Source organism: Trachypithecus francoisi, unplaced genomic scaffold, assembly GCF_009764315.1.
Source record: "Trachypithecus francoisi isolate TF-2019V2 unplaced genomic scaffold, Tfra_2.0 Lachesis_group3, whole genome shotgun sequence".
NCBI lineage: Eukaryota > Metazoa > Chordata > Mammalia > Primates > Cercopithecidae > Trachypithecus > Trachypithecus francoisi.
In genome coordinates, this window is record NW_022681468.1 from 99,310,378 (window position 1) to 99,325,022 (window position 14,645).

At 43.3% G+C, this 14,645-nt stretch overlaps 1 protein-coding gene across 3 annotated transcripts in view; it reads left to right on the forward strand.

Moving 5' to 3' along the window:
* AP3S2 (adaptor related protein complex 3 subunit sigma 2) overlaps positions 1 to 14,645 on the forward strand; it is a 66,007-nt gene that overhangs the window by 24,580 nt on the left and 26,782 nt on the right. For all 3 annotated transcript variants that reach the window (XM_033189036.1, XM_033189037.1, XM_033189035.1), the window contains exon 4: positions 6,003 to 6,074. In XM_033189036.1, the coding sequence (XP_033044927.1) occupies positions 6,003 to 6,074 (72 nt within the window). The remainder of the gene's footprint in view (positions 1 to 6,002; positions 6,075 to 14,645) is intronic.

The following is a 14,645-nucleotide window of genomic DNA, read 5'->3' on the forward strand; positions in this document are numbered from 1 at the left end:
AGAGGACCCACGCGGCACCGGCCTCTGAGTTCCCTCAGTATTTATTGACAATTATCTTTACCATCAAAAAGATAAGGGAGTGACTGGACAATAGGACTATGGTAGGGAGGAAATCAGCAGTAAGACATATGAACAAAAATCCCTGTGACATGAATAAGTTTAAAGGAAAATGCTGTGCCTTGAGATGCATATGCGAACATCTCCATAAACCTTTTAGCAGTATTGCTCCAGCAAGCCCCACCTTATTCCTAAAGGTGGTTTTCTCCTTGCTCAGTAAACAGAACGCACAATGGGTGTTACCCGAGATGTTCCATTGCCCAGGGAGGGGCAGGAGACAAATGTTTTTCTCTTTCTTGAGATTTAAGAGAATGTTGATGACCTTTAACCATAAGCAGCCTTTAGGCACTTGTTTAACAAGGCACATTCTGCACCGCCCAAAATCCTTTTAACGTAAGTCACCTTTGCACATGTCTCTTGCAAGGACAAAGTTGAAGGTAAGGTCACAGATTAACAGCATCTCAAATACAGAACTAAATGGAGTTTTTTATGTCTACTTCCTTCTATATAGACATGGTAACCAACTGATCTCTCGTTCTTTTCCCCACACTAAACGAAAGATATAAGGTCCAAATAAAAGAAGGAGGAAAACAGGTATTAAAGGACTAAGAATTGGGATGTACCCAGGATGTCCAATTAGAGAGTGTCCAAGTGGGATTCAACATTATTGTTTGCTTGGTTGGCGAGTTTTGGGGCTCTGTCCTTGAGTTTTTTATGTTGTTACATACTAGGCCAGATTGATTTCGGTAAAGACAACACTCTTCATTTAAAAATATACGAAGTCTTGGCCGGTCGCGGTGGCTCACGCCTGTAATCCCAGCACTTTGGGAGGCCAAGGTGGGGGGATCACGAGGTCAGGAGATCGAGACCATCCTGGCTAACACGGTGAAACCTCTTCTCCACTAAAAACACAAAAAATGCTCCAGGTGTGGTGTTGGGCGCCTGTAGTCCCAGCTACTCTGGAGGCTGAGGTAGGAGAATGGTGGAAGCCCGGGAGGCGGAGCTTGCAGTTAGCCAAAATCGTGCCACTGAGCTCCAGCCTGGGCGACGGAGCAAAACTCCGTCTCAAAAAAAAAAAAAAAAAGTGTATATATATGTGTGTGTGTGTGTGTGTGTGTGTGTATATATATATATATATATATATATACACACACACATACATATACACACACACCCACACAGTCTTTTTTTTTTTTTTTTTTCAAGCAGCGAGTAAGTCGGGGCCTCCGCGATTTTGGAGGAAAGAAAAATGCAAAGCCAGCAACTGTTCGTTAAACAAGGATTAGAAACGGCTAGGAAAGAGTGAGATTGATAGTGTGGTGGAGATAACTGGGGAGAGGTAGAGGATGGCATAAGAACGGGAACCAGAATAAGAGTGAGTATAAAAGTAAAGAATAGAACTTCATCAAGGTGGAAGTATTGGAGGGTGCCCTGCCACCAAAGATCATCTATCCACTCCAAGAGGGAGTCAAGAGTGGCGGTTTGGGGATAGCACCAGGAGATATCAGCTGTGATGTCTTGGAGAAACAGTGTAAACTGGCAGTGTAAACAAGAGCAGGTCATTTATGAGTAGTTGAGAATGGTGAATAGGAGTATGACTAGACAGAATATAGTAGAGATGACAGGTTTTTGGGCCGCAGTCCAAGTAGTGGGGGTGACTGCATAAAGCCCTGTTGCAAAGAGTAGGGTAAGGATGGATAGACCTAATAGAATGAAGGGATGTATTAGGCTCATGAGGGTTATTATTGTTCTTCAGAAATGTGAGTGAGTTTAAGGGAAGTAGGGGAGAGTACTCGCAACTTCCAGGAGGAAGAGGAGATATCAGGCTGGCTGGCTGACAGACACAGCTTTATCCTGGAATGGTGAACCCAATGGGGAGGGTCCTGCAGGCAGATGATGGTTGGAGTACTATAGATGACTAAGCAGGGTCCGGTCCGTAGAGGTTGTAGAGTTTGAGGGGTCAGATTCTTAACAAGAATTGATCATCCAGCTAGGGTGTCTTCATATGGCTGGAAATCTGGAGTAGGCAAGAGAAGATTAGCAGCCTGGCGAATTTCCTGTCTAGCCTGATGGAGGACTGGAAGATAGTCACCTAGAGGTCTGGTGTCTGGGACGAGATTGGGGCCGAGTAAGAAAGTGCGTCCATATAAAAGTTCAAATGGACTGTACTCTGTAGCATCTCGAGGACAGGCTCTAATTCTGTCAGGCCTCTGAGCCCAAGCTAAACCATCATATCCCTTGTGACCGGCAAATATGCATCCAGATGGCCTGAAGCAACTGAAGATCCACAAAATAAGTGATAATAGCCTTCACTGATGACATTCCACGATTGTGATTTATTTCTGCCCTAACCTAACTGATCAATGATGTACTGTGTAATCTCCCCCACCCTTAAGAAGGTTCTTTGTAATTCTCCCCATCCTTGAGAATGTACTTTGTGAGATCCACCCACTGCCTGCAAAACATTGCTCTTGCTGGGTGCGGTGGCTCAAGCCTGTAATCCCAGCACTTTGGGAGGCCGAGACGGGTGGATCACGAGGTCAGGAGATTGAGACCATCCTGGCTAACATGGTGAAACCCCATCTCTACTAAAAAATACAAAAAACTAGCCGGGTGATGTGGCGGGCGCCTGTAGTCCCAGCTACTCGGGAGGCTGAGGTAGGAGAATGGCGGGAACCTGGGAGGCGGAGCTTGCAGTGAGCTGAGATCCGGCCACTGCACTCCAGCCCAGGCGACAGAGCGAGACTCTGTCTCAAAAAAAAAAAAAAAAAAAATTGCTCCTGACTCCACCGCCTATCCCCAAAACCTGTAAGAACTAATGATAATCCACCACCCTTTGCTGATTCTCTTTTTGAACCCAGCCCACCTGCACCCAGGTGAAATAAACAGCCTTGTTGCTCACACAAAGCCTGTTTGGTGGTCTCTTCACATGGACACATGAGACAGATTTCACTGGGGAAGCAAATAGCCATAGGGGTGGGCAAGAAGTATCCATGATTGTGGAGCTTCCGGTCAGCCTTTTATTCTTGTAACAAATGAAAAACCAAGGATTATCAGACATCTGAGGAAAACCTCTAACATAGAAGGAGATAAAATGAACAAACAATAAAAAGCAACTTAAAATGGGCACCATATAAAGAAAGGAAAACAGTTAAAAAAAAAAAAACCCAAAACCCTATTCTTAAGCTACAGAGAAAGCCTGGCCAACATGGTGAAACCCCATCTCTACTAAAAATACAAAAATTAACCAGGCATGGTGGTGTACACCTGCAGTCCCAGCTACTCAGGAGGCTGAGGCAGGAGAATCACCTGAACCCGTGAGGCTGAGGCTGCAGTGTGCTGAGATCACACCACTGCACTCCAGCCTGGGTGACAGAGTGAGACCTTGTCTCAAAAAAAAAAAAAGCCACAGAGAAATAAAATCAGACAAACATAAATGGGTGCTAAACAAAAACACTCACAGAACAAAATAGTCTCTTAGAAATAAAAAAATTAGGCCGGGCGCGGTGGCTCAAGCCTGTAATCCCAGCACTTTGGGAGGCCGAGACGGGCGGATCACGAGGTCAGGAGATCGAGACCATCCTGGCTAATACGGTGAAACCCCGTCTCTACTAAAAAATACAAAAAACTAGCCGGGCGACGAGGCGGGCGCCTGTAGTCCCAGCTACTCGGGAGGCTGAGGCAGGAGAATGGCGTGAACCCGCGAGGCGGAGCTTGCAGTGAGCTGAGAGCCGGCCACTGCACTCCAGCCCGGGCGGCAGAGCAAGACTCCGTCTCAAAAAAAAAAAAAAAAAAAAAAGAAATAAAAAATTAGAGGAAATGGAAACAAACAAAAACCCACTTCAATTGAAGTATTAGAAAATCAAGTTAAGCGGTTGTCTCAGAATGGGCAGAGATAGAAAATGGGAGAGAAAAGATAAGAAAATAAGACAGAGGCCAGGTGCAGTGGCTCATGTCTGTAACCCCAGCACTTTGGTAGACCAAGGCAGGGGAATCACTTGAGGTCAGGAGTTTGAGATCAGCCTGGCCAACATGATGAAACTCTATCTCTACTAAAAATACAAAAATTAGCCAGGTGTGGCGGTGCACACCTGTAATCCCAGCTGTTCAGGAGGCTGAGGCAAGAGAATTGCTTGAACCCCGGAGGCAGAGGCTGCAGTGAGCCGAGATCATGGCACTGCACTCCAGCCTGGACGACAGAGCAAGACTCTGTCTCAAAAAAAAAAAAAAAAAGACAGAGGTCCAATACTTGAACATAAGCAGCTCCAAAAAGATTGATGAGGAACGTGGAAAGGAGGGAATTCTCAACAAAATAGTTTGATAAAATTTCCCAGAACTGAAGGACTTGAACTGCAGGATTATAAGGGCTTACCAAGTACCCAGCATAGTGATTGAGAAATAGACCCATTTAACTATGTGTCCTTACAGTGAAATATTCTGGCACTGTTAAAAATGTAAAGATTTATGAATAGCATTAATATGAAATTATTGTATGTGGTTTTTCATCTGTTAGATATGTTATCTGGGAGTAACATTACTAGGTCACAGAACGTGAATACATAATGTCAAATAGTTTTCCAAAGTGGTTGGTATCTGACAGAACACAGTGTACTGGTTATCAGTCTCAGGAAAGGAATCTAAATGCTTCTACCCATTGCATCTTGGTATCAGAGTCAGCAAGGAAAACAGTGCAAACACCGGATAAAGCTTTACTTACATAGAGAAGAGACAGAGCAGGATCAGCTCCAATAGTGTGCGTTGGTTCCTCATGGCAAGTGGGTCTGTCTCCCCAGCAGCCGCTGCAGGGTGGTTTGCCTACAAGCACCCATCTTGTGCTACAGTGAAACGGTGTGCCTGGTCTCCGTCACTTGCTGGCCTCAAGTAAGACCCATTTTCATGCAGTGCTGAACAATTCATGACACTGCTGACAATGAGATTGTTTAAATGAGGTCATTCTCTGAGAGAAATTAAAAAGTTATGGCCAGATACCTAGGTTGTAGTTACATGGTATGTTCATTCTGAAAATTCATTAAACTGTGCCTTTGTCATTTGTACGCTTTTCTGTTACGTTTTATTAAAAGTTAAAAGGTTCTATAGAGAAGTAAGCTCAGGGCTTTTTAAAAAAATTTTTAAGTTGTAAGCACGTAAATTAAATTTATTCATAGGAAGGTGTTTTGTAGGCTACATAACTCTGACCAAAAAAATTAAAAAGGGAAGGTGTTTTGAAGTTAATGTTAGCTGAAATTAAAACACAGCCATATTAACCCTGTAATAATGAAAACTTTTTTGTACATGTATTCATTGAGGACATAGTATTGTAAGTAGTTGGTTTTTTAAATTTGTTATTTTATGGAATTTTTTTTTCTTTCTTTTTTTTTTTTTAAGAGACTCTCACTGTAACTCAGGCTGGAGTGCAGTGGTGTGATCTCTGCTTACTGCAGCCTCCACCTCAAGCGATTCTCGTTCAAGCTATTCTCGTGCCTCAGCCTCCCAAGTAGCTGGGACTATAGGCTTAATTGCCACCACATCCGGATAATTTTTGTATTTTTAGTAGAGATGGGTTTTTACCTTGTTAGCCAGGCTGGTCTTGAACTCTTGGCCTGAAGTGATCCACCTGCCTTGGCCTCTCAAAGTGCTGAGATTGTAAGTATGAGCCACCATGCCCCACCATAAATTAGCATCTTATAAAGGGGGAAGAGCCACATGTGTCTGCTGGTTGTGTTGCTATCCTGAAAACAAGGTTTTCCTGTCCTAGATTATTCCCTCTATATCGAGATAAGTAGGGTGATCAGCTAATGCTGGAGACAAAAGATAGGTGGGTTTTTTGAGATTTGTCATAAAGTAAATAGTATTGTGACAGCCGCCTTTACTTTCAGATGTGACATTGATAAAGCTGTGAATATGTTCCTATTTCTCCTCTTTATCTATTTCTCCTTGTTTTCTAGGTTTTTGTGGAAACTCTGGATAAGTGTTTCGAAAATGTGTGTGAATTGGATTTGATCTTCCATATGGATAAGGTACGTTCTCTTGCAGTTCTCTTCCAAACTAGGGTTACTAGAAAACCAAGAGCCTTGGGCAACTCTAGTACCTCTACACCTTCATTTTGTTTCTTGTTTTTTTTTACTCTTTTTTTTTGAGACGGAGTCTCGCTCTGTCGCCCAGGCTGTCGTGCAGTGGCCGGATCTCAGCTCACTGCAAGCTGCAAGCTCCGCCTCCCAGGTTCACGCCATTCTCCTGCCTTAGCCTCCCGAGTGGCTGGGACTACAGGCGCCCGCCACCTCACCCAGCTAGTTTTTTTTTTTTATTTTTTAGTAGAGACGGGGTTTCACCGTGTTCGCCAGGATGATCTCGATCTCCTGACCTCGTGATCTGCCCGTCTCGGCCTCCCAAAGTGCTGGGATTACAGGCTTGAGCCATTGCGCCCGGCCTTTTTACTCTTAAGATAGTCCTAGAACCTGTTTTATTTAATAGGTTTAATAGTTTGGGTTTTATTTTGTTTTTGCTAAGATCTATTAACAGTTTTAACGTGCGTAAGATTATTACTAGGCCTATATCATGGTTCATCTGTTCACAGACTGACTTCTTGATATAGGAGAATGATGTCACTGGCTACTTGGCCAAAGGTGAGATAGTTTTATGTTGATTATAAAATTAGTTTCCTAGTCCTAGGCCAGTGACAGTGAAACTTTGGAATAATCATGAAGCAGAGGCGTTGACTTAGATAGTAAAATTTATATCTTTCCTAAAGAGTAATATAGTGACTAGGAGATCTGTAATGTAATTCAAGGTCAAGTGATATTCTGTAGGAATGCAGACTATCAGAGGTAGAATTAAAATGGCCCCAAGTAGGTGTTCTCAGATTTGTTTTGCTAGCATAACTGTGACATGGCTTGTGTGATCTTGGCTCACTGCAACCTCTGCCTCCCATGTTCAAGCCTCTCCTGTCTCAGCCTCCCAAGTAGCTGGGATTACAGGTGCCTGCCACCATGCCCAGCTACTTTTTGTATGTTTAGTGGAGATGGAGTTTCACCGTATCTGTCGGGCTGGTCTCCAACTCCTGACCTCAGGTGATCCACCCACCTCAGTCTCCCAAAGTGCTGGGATTACAGGTGTGAGTGAACCACCGCGCCCAGCCTCCTAGGTAACTTTGAAAGTCAACATTTGTTGTTTTGTATTTTACCTTCTTTGCTCCGTGTTTTTTGTAAGAATCACCCATTTTGTTACATGTAGCCTTAGGTAGTTTAATTTCATTGCTGCATAGGATTTCATTATATGATTTTATCCATTCTATGACTAATGGAATTAGATTGTTTTGAGTTTGGAGCTTTTATGAAATATGTTTATGAAATATCAGCATCCTAGTGCAGAAACATCATGGAACCGTGTTCCTTCTTTAGATACTTAACTTGGGACTCCCTGACAACCTTATGGGGCTTCCAGTATTTACTGATGATTTTGAGTCAGCCTCCCTTTCATGTGAAAGGATTGTATACTTTTTGGAAACTTCAGAGATCTCTTAGTACCCTTTCTTTGCAAGCACGTAGAGTTGTTTTGTGCTTTTCATATGTTACAGATCTGCTGTTTTGCAACTTCTATCAAGGAGAGCCATAGCTCAGATCTAGTTCCCTTTTGGACTAGAGGGACTAGAGTCCCTTTCAAGTATTAAAGAGACTTGAAAATATAGGGGGAATGGAGAGGTGCCCTCTATAGGCCTTATTGTTATTATTTTAAAATAATATTGTTAAATACAGGCCGGATGTGGTGGCTCACACCTGTAATCCCAGCACTTTGGGAGGCCGAGGTGGGCAGATCACTTCAGGTCAGCAGTTCAAGACCAGCCTGACCAACATGGCAAAACCTTGTCTCTACTGAAAGTACAAAAATTAGCCAGGCGTGATGGTGCACGCCTGTAATCCCAGCTATTCAGGAGAACCGCTTGAACCTGGGAGGTGGGAGGTTGCAGTGAGCCGAGGTTGCGCCACTGCACTCCAGCCTGGGCGACAGAGCGAGACTGTGTCTCAAAAAAAAAAAAAAAAAAAACCAAATTATTAAATGCAAGGTGTTACTTTCAAAGTTACCACCTGGTTTGCAAAGTGGGTTCTTTGAAGATGCCACCTGTTGCTCACCAGGCTGCAGATGAATTTCTTAACATCTCAGGTGTAGATTCAGGGATTCAGAGATATATTTTACTAGGAAAGGGGGAGTTTAGAAAGCAAGAGAAGAGCCCATGGAGAGGTGTATTGAGGTGTCTCTGCTGGAATGACTTCGTATCACCCCCCTCCTCCAATGCTGTCTTTTTTATCAGGCACCTATGAGGGTAGCTTTACTAGTGGAGAGATCGGCAGAATGCTTAGACACCACGAAATCTGTATTTGTGTGCCAGCTGCTTATAGATGTTGTCTGGGGGCTGGGCACAGTGGCTCACACCTGTAATCCCAGCACTTTGGGAGTCCTGAGGTTGGGAGTTCAAGACCAGTCTGACCAACATGGAGAAACCCTGTCTCTTCTACAAATGCAAAATTAGCCGGGCGTAGTGGCACATGCCTGTAATTCCGACAGGAGAATCACCTAAACCTGGGAGACAGAGGTTGCAGGGGGCCGAGATCGCGCCATTGCACTTCAGCCTGGGCAACAAGAGCAAAACTCCATCTCAAAAAAAAAAAAGGAAGTTGTCTGGGAATGCCAGCTGCCCAACACCTGGAAACTTAGGGATCTGTGGGATAATACACACCTGGAGAAGACAGCGGCAGGCCCTGTAGGAAATTGTGCTTGGGTGCAGCCCCTCTCACTGGGAGAAGGGGTAGCCTCCCAACCCCCCCGGTCTAAGCTAGTTCATTGTCTAGGCAACCTGGAGTATGCCTCCACAGTGACTTTTTTTTTTTTTTTTTTTTTGAGACAGAGTCTCGCTCTGTTGCCCAGGCTGGAGTGCAGTTGTGTGATCTTGGCTCACTGCAATCTCTGCCTCCCATGTTCAAGCCTCTCCTGTCTCAGCCTCCCAAGTAGCTGGGATTACAGGTGCCTGCCACCATGCCCAGCTAATTTTTGTATGTTTAGTGGAGATGGGGTTTCACCATATCTGTCGGGCTGGTCTCCAACTCCTGACCTCAGGTGCTCCACCCACCTCAGTCTCCCAAAGTGCTGGGATTACAGGCGTGAGTGAACCATCGCGCCCAGCCTCCTAGGTAACTTTGAAAGTCAACATTTGTTGTTTTATATTTTACCTTGTTTGCTCCGTGTTTTTTGTGAGAATCACCCATTTTGTTACATGTAGCCTTAGGTAGTTTAATTTCATTGCTGCATAGGATTTCATTATATGATTTTATCCATTCTATGACTAATGGAATTGGATTGTTTTGAGTTTGGAGCTTTTATGAAATATGTTGTCATGAATATTCTTGAAAACGGATGCTATTGTACATTTTTGTACATTTTCTTGAAACATCTATTTCTCTTAATAGTGCAATTCCTGGGTCATAGATGAGGCCTCTAGAAGGAAGAAACAGGGGATCACAAAGGCACCAGCAGGCCTGCAGCACTGGCAGAAGAAGTCTGAGGCTCAAGGCCTCCGGACTGTAGGCCATAGTATCTGCCACTTTGTTAGATAATGCCAAACTTGCCAGAGTGATTGTATCAATTTATACTTCCACCAATGGGGGGTGAGTGTTCCCTTTGCTCCATATGCTCACCAAAAGTTTATATTCTCAGTGTGGTAATCATTAGAACTGATAACTAAATATTTACAGTTCTTTCCCCTTCAGGACACATGGTAAAATTACACTTCTATGCCTTCCTGAAGTGAGGTGTAGCCATGTGACTTGCTTTAGCCATTGAAGTGTGAATGGAAGTGCCATGTGTCACTTCTAGGCAAAACTTAGGAGCCAGTGCTAATATATATAATAATGGAATATGTGTGTGTGTGTGTGTGTGTGTGTGTGTGTGTGTATTCCATTTGTGGAAGCATGGATACACAGCCTCCCACAGCCTGGGTCCCTAACTGAGGATGAGGTAGAGCAGTGTCCCCAAGTGGACCCACAGTGGATGTGTGTATAGTATGAGAGAAATAAACTTGTTACTTTAAGCCATGAAATGTTAAAATTGTTACTGTGGCTTAACCAAGCCTGTCCTGACTGACGGATATAGAACTTAATTTTTATCAAGCTAGTAGGTATGTACTGGCATTTCATTGTCATTCTAATTGCATTTCTCATGAAGATGAGCATCTTTTCTTGTTTATTGGCTATTAAGAGGTCCTCTCTAGTGAAATGTTTATTCAGGGCCTTTGTTCTTTCTTCTGTGAGGTTGTCAGCCTGTGTTTTAAAAATGTATTTGTAAGGGCTGGGCACAGTGGCTCATGCCTGTAATCCCAGCACTTTGGGAGGCCAAGGTGAGCGGATCACCTTAGATCAGGAGTTTGAGAACAGCCTAGACAACATGGTGAAACCTTGTCTCTACTAAAAATACAAAAATTAGCTGGGCATGGTGGTGCACCTGTAGTCCCAGCTACTTGAGAGGCTGAGGCAGGAAAATCACTTGAACCCAGCAGCAGAGATCACACCACTGCACTCCAACCTGGGCGACAGAGCAGGACTCCATCTCAAAAAAAAAAAAAATGTGTTGGTAGAAGTTGTATTGAATAGAAGTAGTGACAGTGGGCGTCTGCTCTGATTCCTGGTTTCAAAGGGAAGCTTTCATCCTGTCACCATGAAGTACAGTATTTGCTATAGGTTTTTTGGTAAAGATGATCAGATTAAGGATGTTTCTTCCTTTCTCTTCCTACTAAGCATTTTTAATCACAAAAGGATGTTAAAATTTATCAAAAGCCTTTTTTCTAGTTCCTGAGGTAATCATGAGTTTTTTGCATCATCTTTCTAATACTGCTTTGTAAACATCTGTAAGGATGCCCTCTAAAGCAATAAAGTAATTCCACTTCCAGCCATTTTATTGGACATGGCTTTTAGAAGGAAATAAAAGGCCATAAAAATGTTGTTCTCCCTTATGTCTTATCTTCAGATAAGTTCCATAAAGTATTTTGCTGCCACTGCAAATTTCTTTTACAGTTTATGAAACTGTTTTTGTTGTTCATGCGGTATTAGGAAATAACTGTTCATATCTCCTGAGATTTTTTGAAAACTAGTGATGCAAGGAATCAGAATCCTACCCTATTCAGCTTTAGAATGTCTGAGGCTTCCAACAGGTGGCTTCCTTTTCATAGGATTTCAAGCTTATCTTTGCTGTCATAGAGAGCAGTTGCTAATTCAAGTATAGCTTCTTTCTATTGATAATAAAAAATGATATTTTTACTAAGATAGGCAAAAGCCTTGTCCTAAGACAATAGGAGCATCACCTTGAACTCTGTTCTTTTTGACTAAAGAATCTCTTCACCTTGAGGTCAGAAACTCTCATCAGTTCCTAGGTCTTTAAGATCTGCATTAGATAGTCATGGATAGGCCGGGCGAGGTGGCTCAAGCCTGTAATCCCAGCACTTTGGGAGGCTGAGACGGGTGGATCACGAGGTCAGGAGATCGAGACCATCCTGGCTAACACGGTGAAACCCCATCTCTACTAAAAAATACAAAAAACTAGCCAGGCGAGGTGGTGGGTGCCTGTAGTCCCAGCTACTCGGGAGAATGGCGTGAACCCGGGAGGCGGAGCTTGCAGTGAGCTGAGATCCGGCCACTGCACTCCAGCCTGGGGACAGAGCGAGACTCTGTCTCAAAAAAAAAAAAAAAACAATCATGGATAGATACCCCATCACCTTAAGCAGATGTGGCCAGAGTAGTAGGCCTGTGTAAAGACTAGATATGACTGAATTCCTCGGCTCTGACAAGTTGTTTATTCCTAATCTTGTGATTTCTTGTTTAACCTCCTAAATTGTTTTTGTATACTGTCTTTATCACTGCTTCTCTCTTTTTCACCTCTTCTCTCTCCTTTTCTTCCTGTGTTAAAGGAGGGTTTATTTCATTCCATTTCTAGAGCCAGGTTCTCTTTCTATCTCTCCCCAACACACACCATAATGTCACTTCTTGCACCGGTCTGTAAGGTGTCCTTAGTGTTTGTTCTTCTGTGTCTACAGATCCCCAGAATGCCCCAGTCTCAGAGAGAATATAGCCCTTCCCATGGCTCTACTGCCCTCCTAACTGTAGTTCCATTTCCATTGTTCTCATGCAAGGTGAACTTGAATTAGTGAGTGATTTATACCCAGTCTTTAATTCTACTTTCTCTGTTCTCTTTCTAGAGTCCCATAGCCTGGTTTTCACTCCTACCCAAAATTCACTGATGATTTCCCAATTTTCAAATCCTATGGTCGTTTCCTAGTCATCACTTTCTTTATTGTTTCTGCGGTATCTGATGCTGTTAACCCTTCAATGGAGCACTTTCTTAATCTTTTTCCACCTTTATTTCTGTAATATAGAACCCTCTTGATTTTTCTCCTATTCTCTTCCCACTCTATCAGGAAATTATGTTGTCAGTCATCTCTCACCTCTCTCTTCTCCCTCTCATATTTCTAGCATAAATCTCATCCATTTTTCATGTTCTAGGTCTTAAAGCAAAACTTGGGTATTAAAAAAAAAACATTTTCGGCCGGGCGCGGTGGCTCAAGCCTGTAATCCCAGCACTTTGGGAGGCCGAGACGGGTGGATCACGAGGTCAGGAGATCGAGACCATCCTGGCTAACATGGTGAAACCCCGTCTCTACTAAAAATACAAAAACTAGCCGGGCGAGGTGGCAGGCGCCTGTAGTCCCAGCTACTAGGGAGGCTGAGGCAGGAGAATGGCGTAAACCCAGGAGGCGGAGCTTGCAGTGAGCTGAGATCCGGCCACTGCACTCCTGTCCGGGCGACAGAGCGAGACTCCGCCTCAAAAAAAAAAAAAAAAAAAAAAACATTTTCATGCTCAAACTATTGTCTATGTAGGTAATTCCCAAATTGGTCATTACCAATTACTATACATCTAGTCTTGATGTATGGCTTGAGTCCTATTCCTGTATTTCCAACAGCCTGAAGGCATTTCTCCCTAATGTCATTCTCACATCTAAATGTCTTCTTGCCAGTTATCCAGAGCCAGCTTCAGCATATGTCTTCTGAAAACCATTTTTCCCTGTAGCTTCCCTTTTCCAGGAGTGTTAGTACCATCCTCTGTCATCTACGTTCAAAACCTTTTCTCCCTCTTCCTCGCTCCCAAGATCCAGTCAATCACTAAACCTGTTGCTTTTTTCTGTAATGTCCTTCTTTTTTTTTTTTTTTTTTTTTTGAGATGGAGTCTCGCTCTGTCGCCCGGGCTGGAGTGCAGTGGCCAGATCTCAGCTCACTGCAAGTTCCGCCTCCCGGGTTCACACCATTCTCCTGCCTCAGCCTCCCGAGTAGCTGGGACTACAGGCGCCCGCCACCTCGCCCGGCTAGTTTTCTGTATTTTTTTTTTTAGTAGAGACGGGGTTTCACCATGTTAGCCAGGATGGTCTCGATCTCCTGACCTCGTGATCCGCCCGTCTCGGCCTCCCAAAGTGCTGGGATTACAGGCTTGAGCCACCGCGCCCGGCCGTAATGTCCTTCTTTATATCTTGTTCTTAGATTCATAAACTATTAACATTCGGCAAACTTGCTTTTATCTCTATATACATACATACTTTTTTCCTGAGCCATTTTGAGAGTTAGTTGCAGACATCATAACTTTTCATCCCTAAATATGTCAATAGACATTTCCTAAGAACAAGAATATTATTATATAATATGTTGTATATAATTCTCTAATGATGAACAACACAATTAACATAGTTGGGAAATTTAACATTAATAAATATTGTTTTCCAATATATAGTTCATATTTAAGTTTCCCCAATTGTCCCAGAAATGTCCTTTAGTTCTTTTTTTAAGTCCCAGTTTCAGTTATGAGTCAAACATTGTCTTTAGTTATCATATCTCTTGCTTGTTTCTGGCAGGTTTTCTAACCTTATTCTCTCTTCCTTCTTGTTGAAATTAGTTTTTCTAATGTACTTCTTAGACTAGCCTTGACTCCTTGGCCAGACATCAAGGCTGTCCACAATTTGTCTCCATCCTATCTTGGCCTTACTTCTATAACTATTTGCCACTTTCTGCTCCAGCCACAGTAGACCACTCTTACTTTGTAATTCCTGCCTCAACTCTCTGCCTAAATTGTGTTTTCATGTACTAAATACTGCCTGTCATTCAAGTGCAGCTCAAATCCTACCACCCTAAAGCTTGTCCTCATGGTCTAGCCTATTGTGATCTCTTTGAACCATGTATAGTATTATTTTTATCCTTCTGTGACCTTAATTTATATACCTTTCTATGTTTTCCCTGCTTGATTAGACTACCTTATCTTTGTCTTCCTCACTGAATCTAGTGTGGTACCTTTTACTGACTGGGATAGTCTTCAGGTGAGTGTCACTAAAGAGTTCCCAGGACTCTAGTCTCATAAGGTTGTTCATGATTTAAACTGTTTGTTTGTTTGTTTGTTTGTTTGTTTTTGAGGCGGAGTCTCGCTCTGTTGCCCAGGCTGGAGTGCAGTGGCCGGATCTCAGCTCACTGCAAGCTCCGCCTCCCGAGTTTACGCCATTCTCCTGCCTCAGC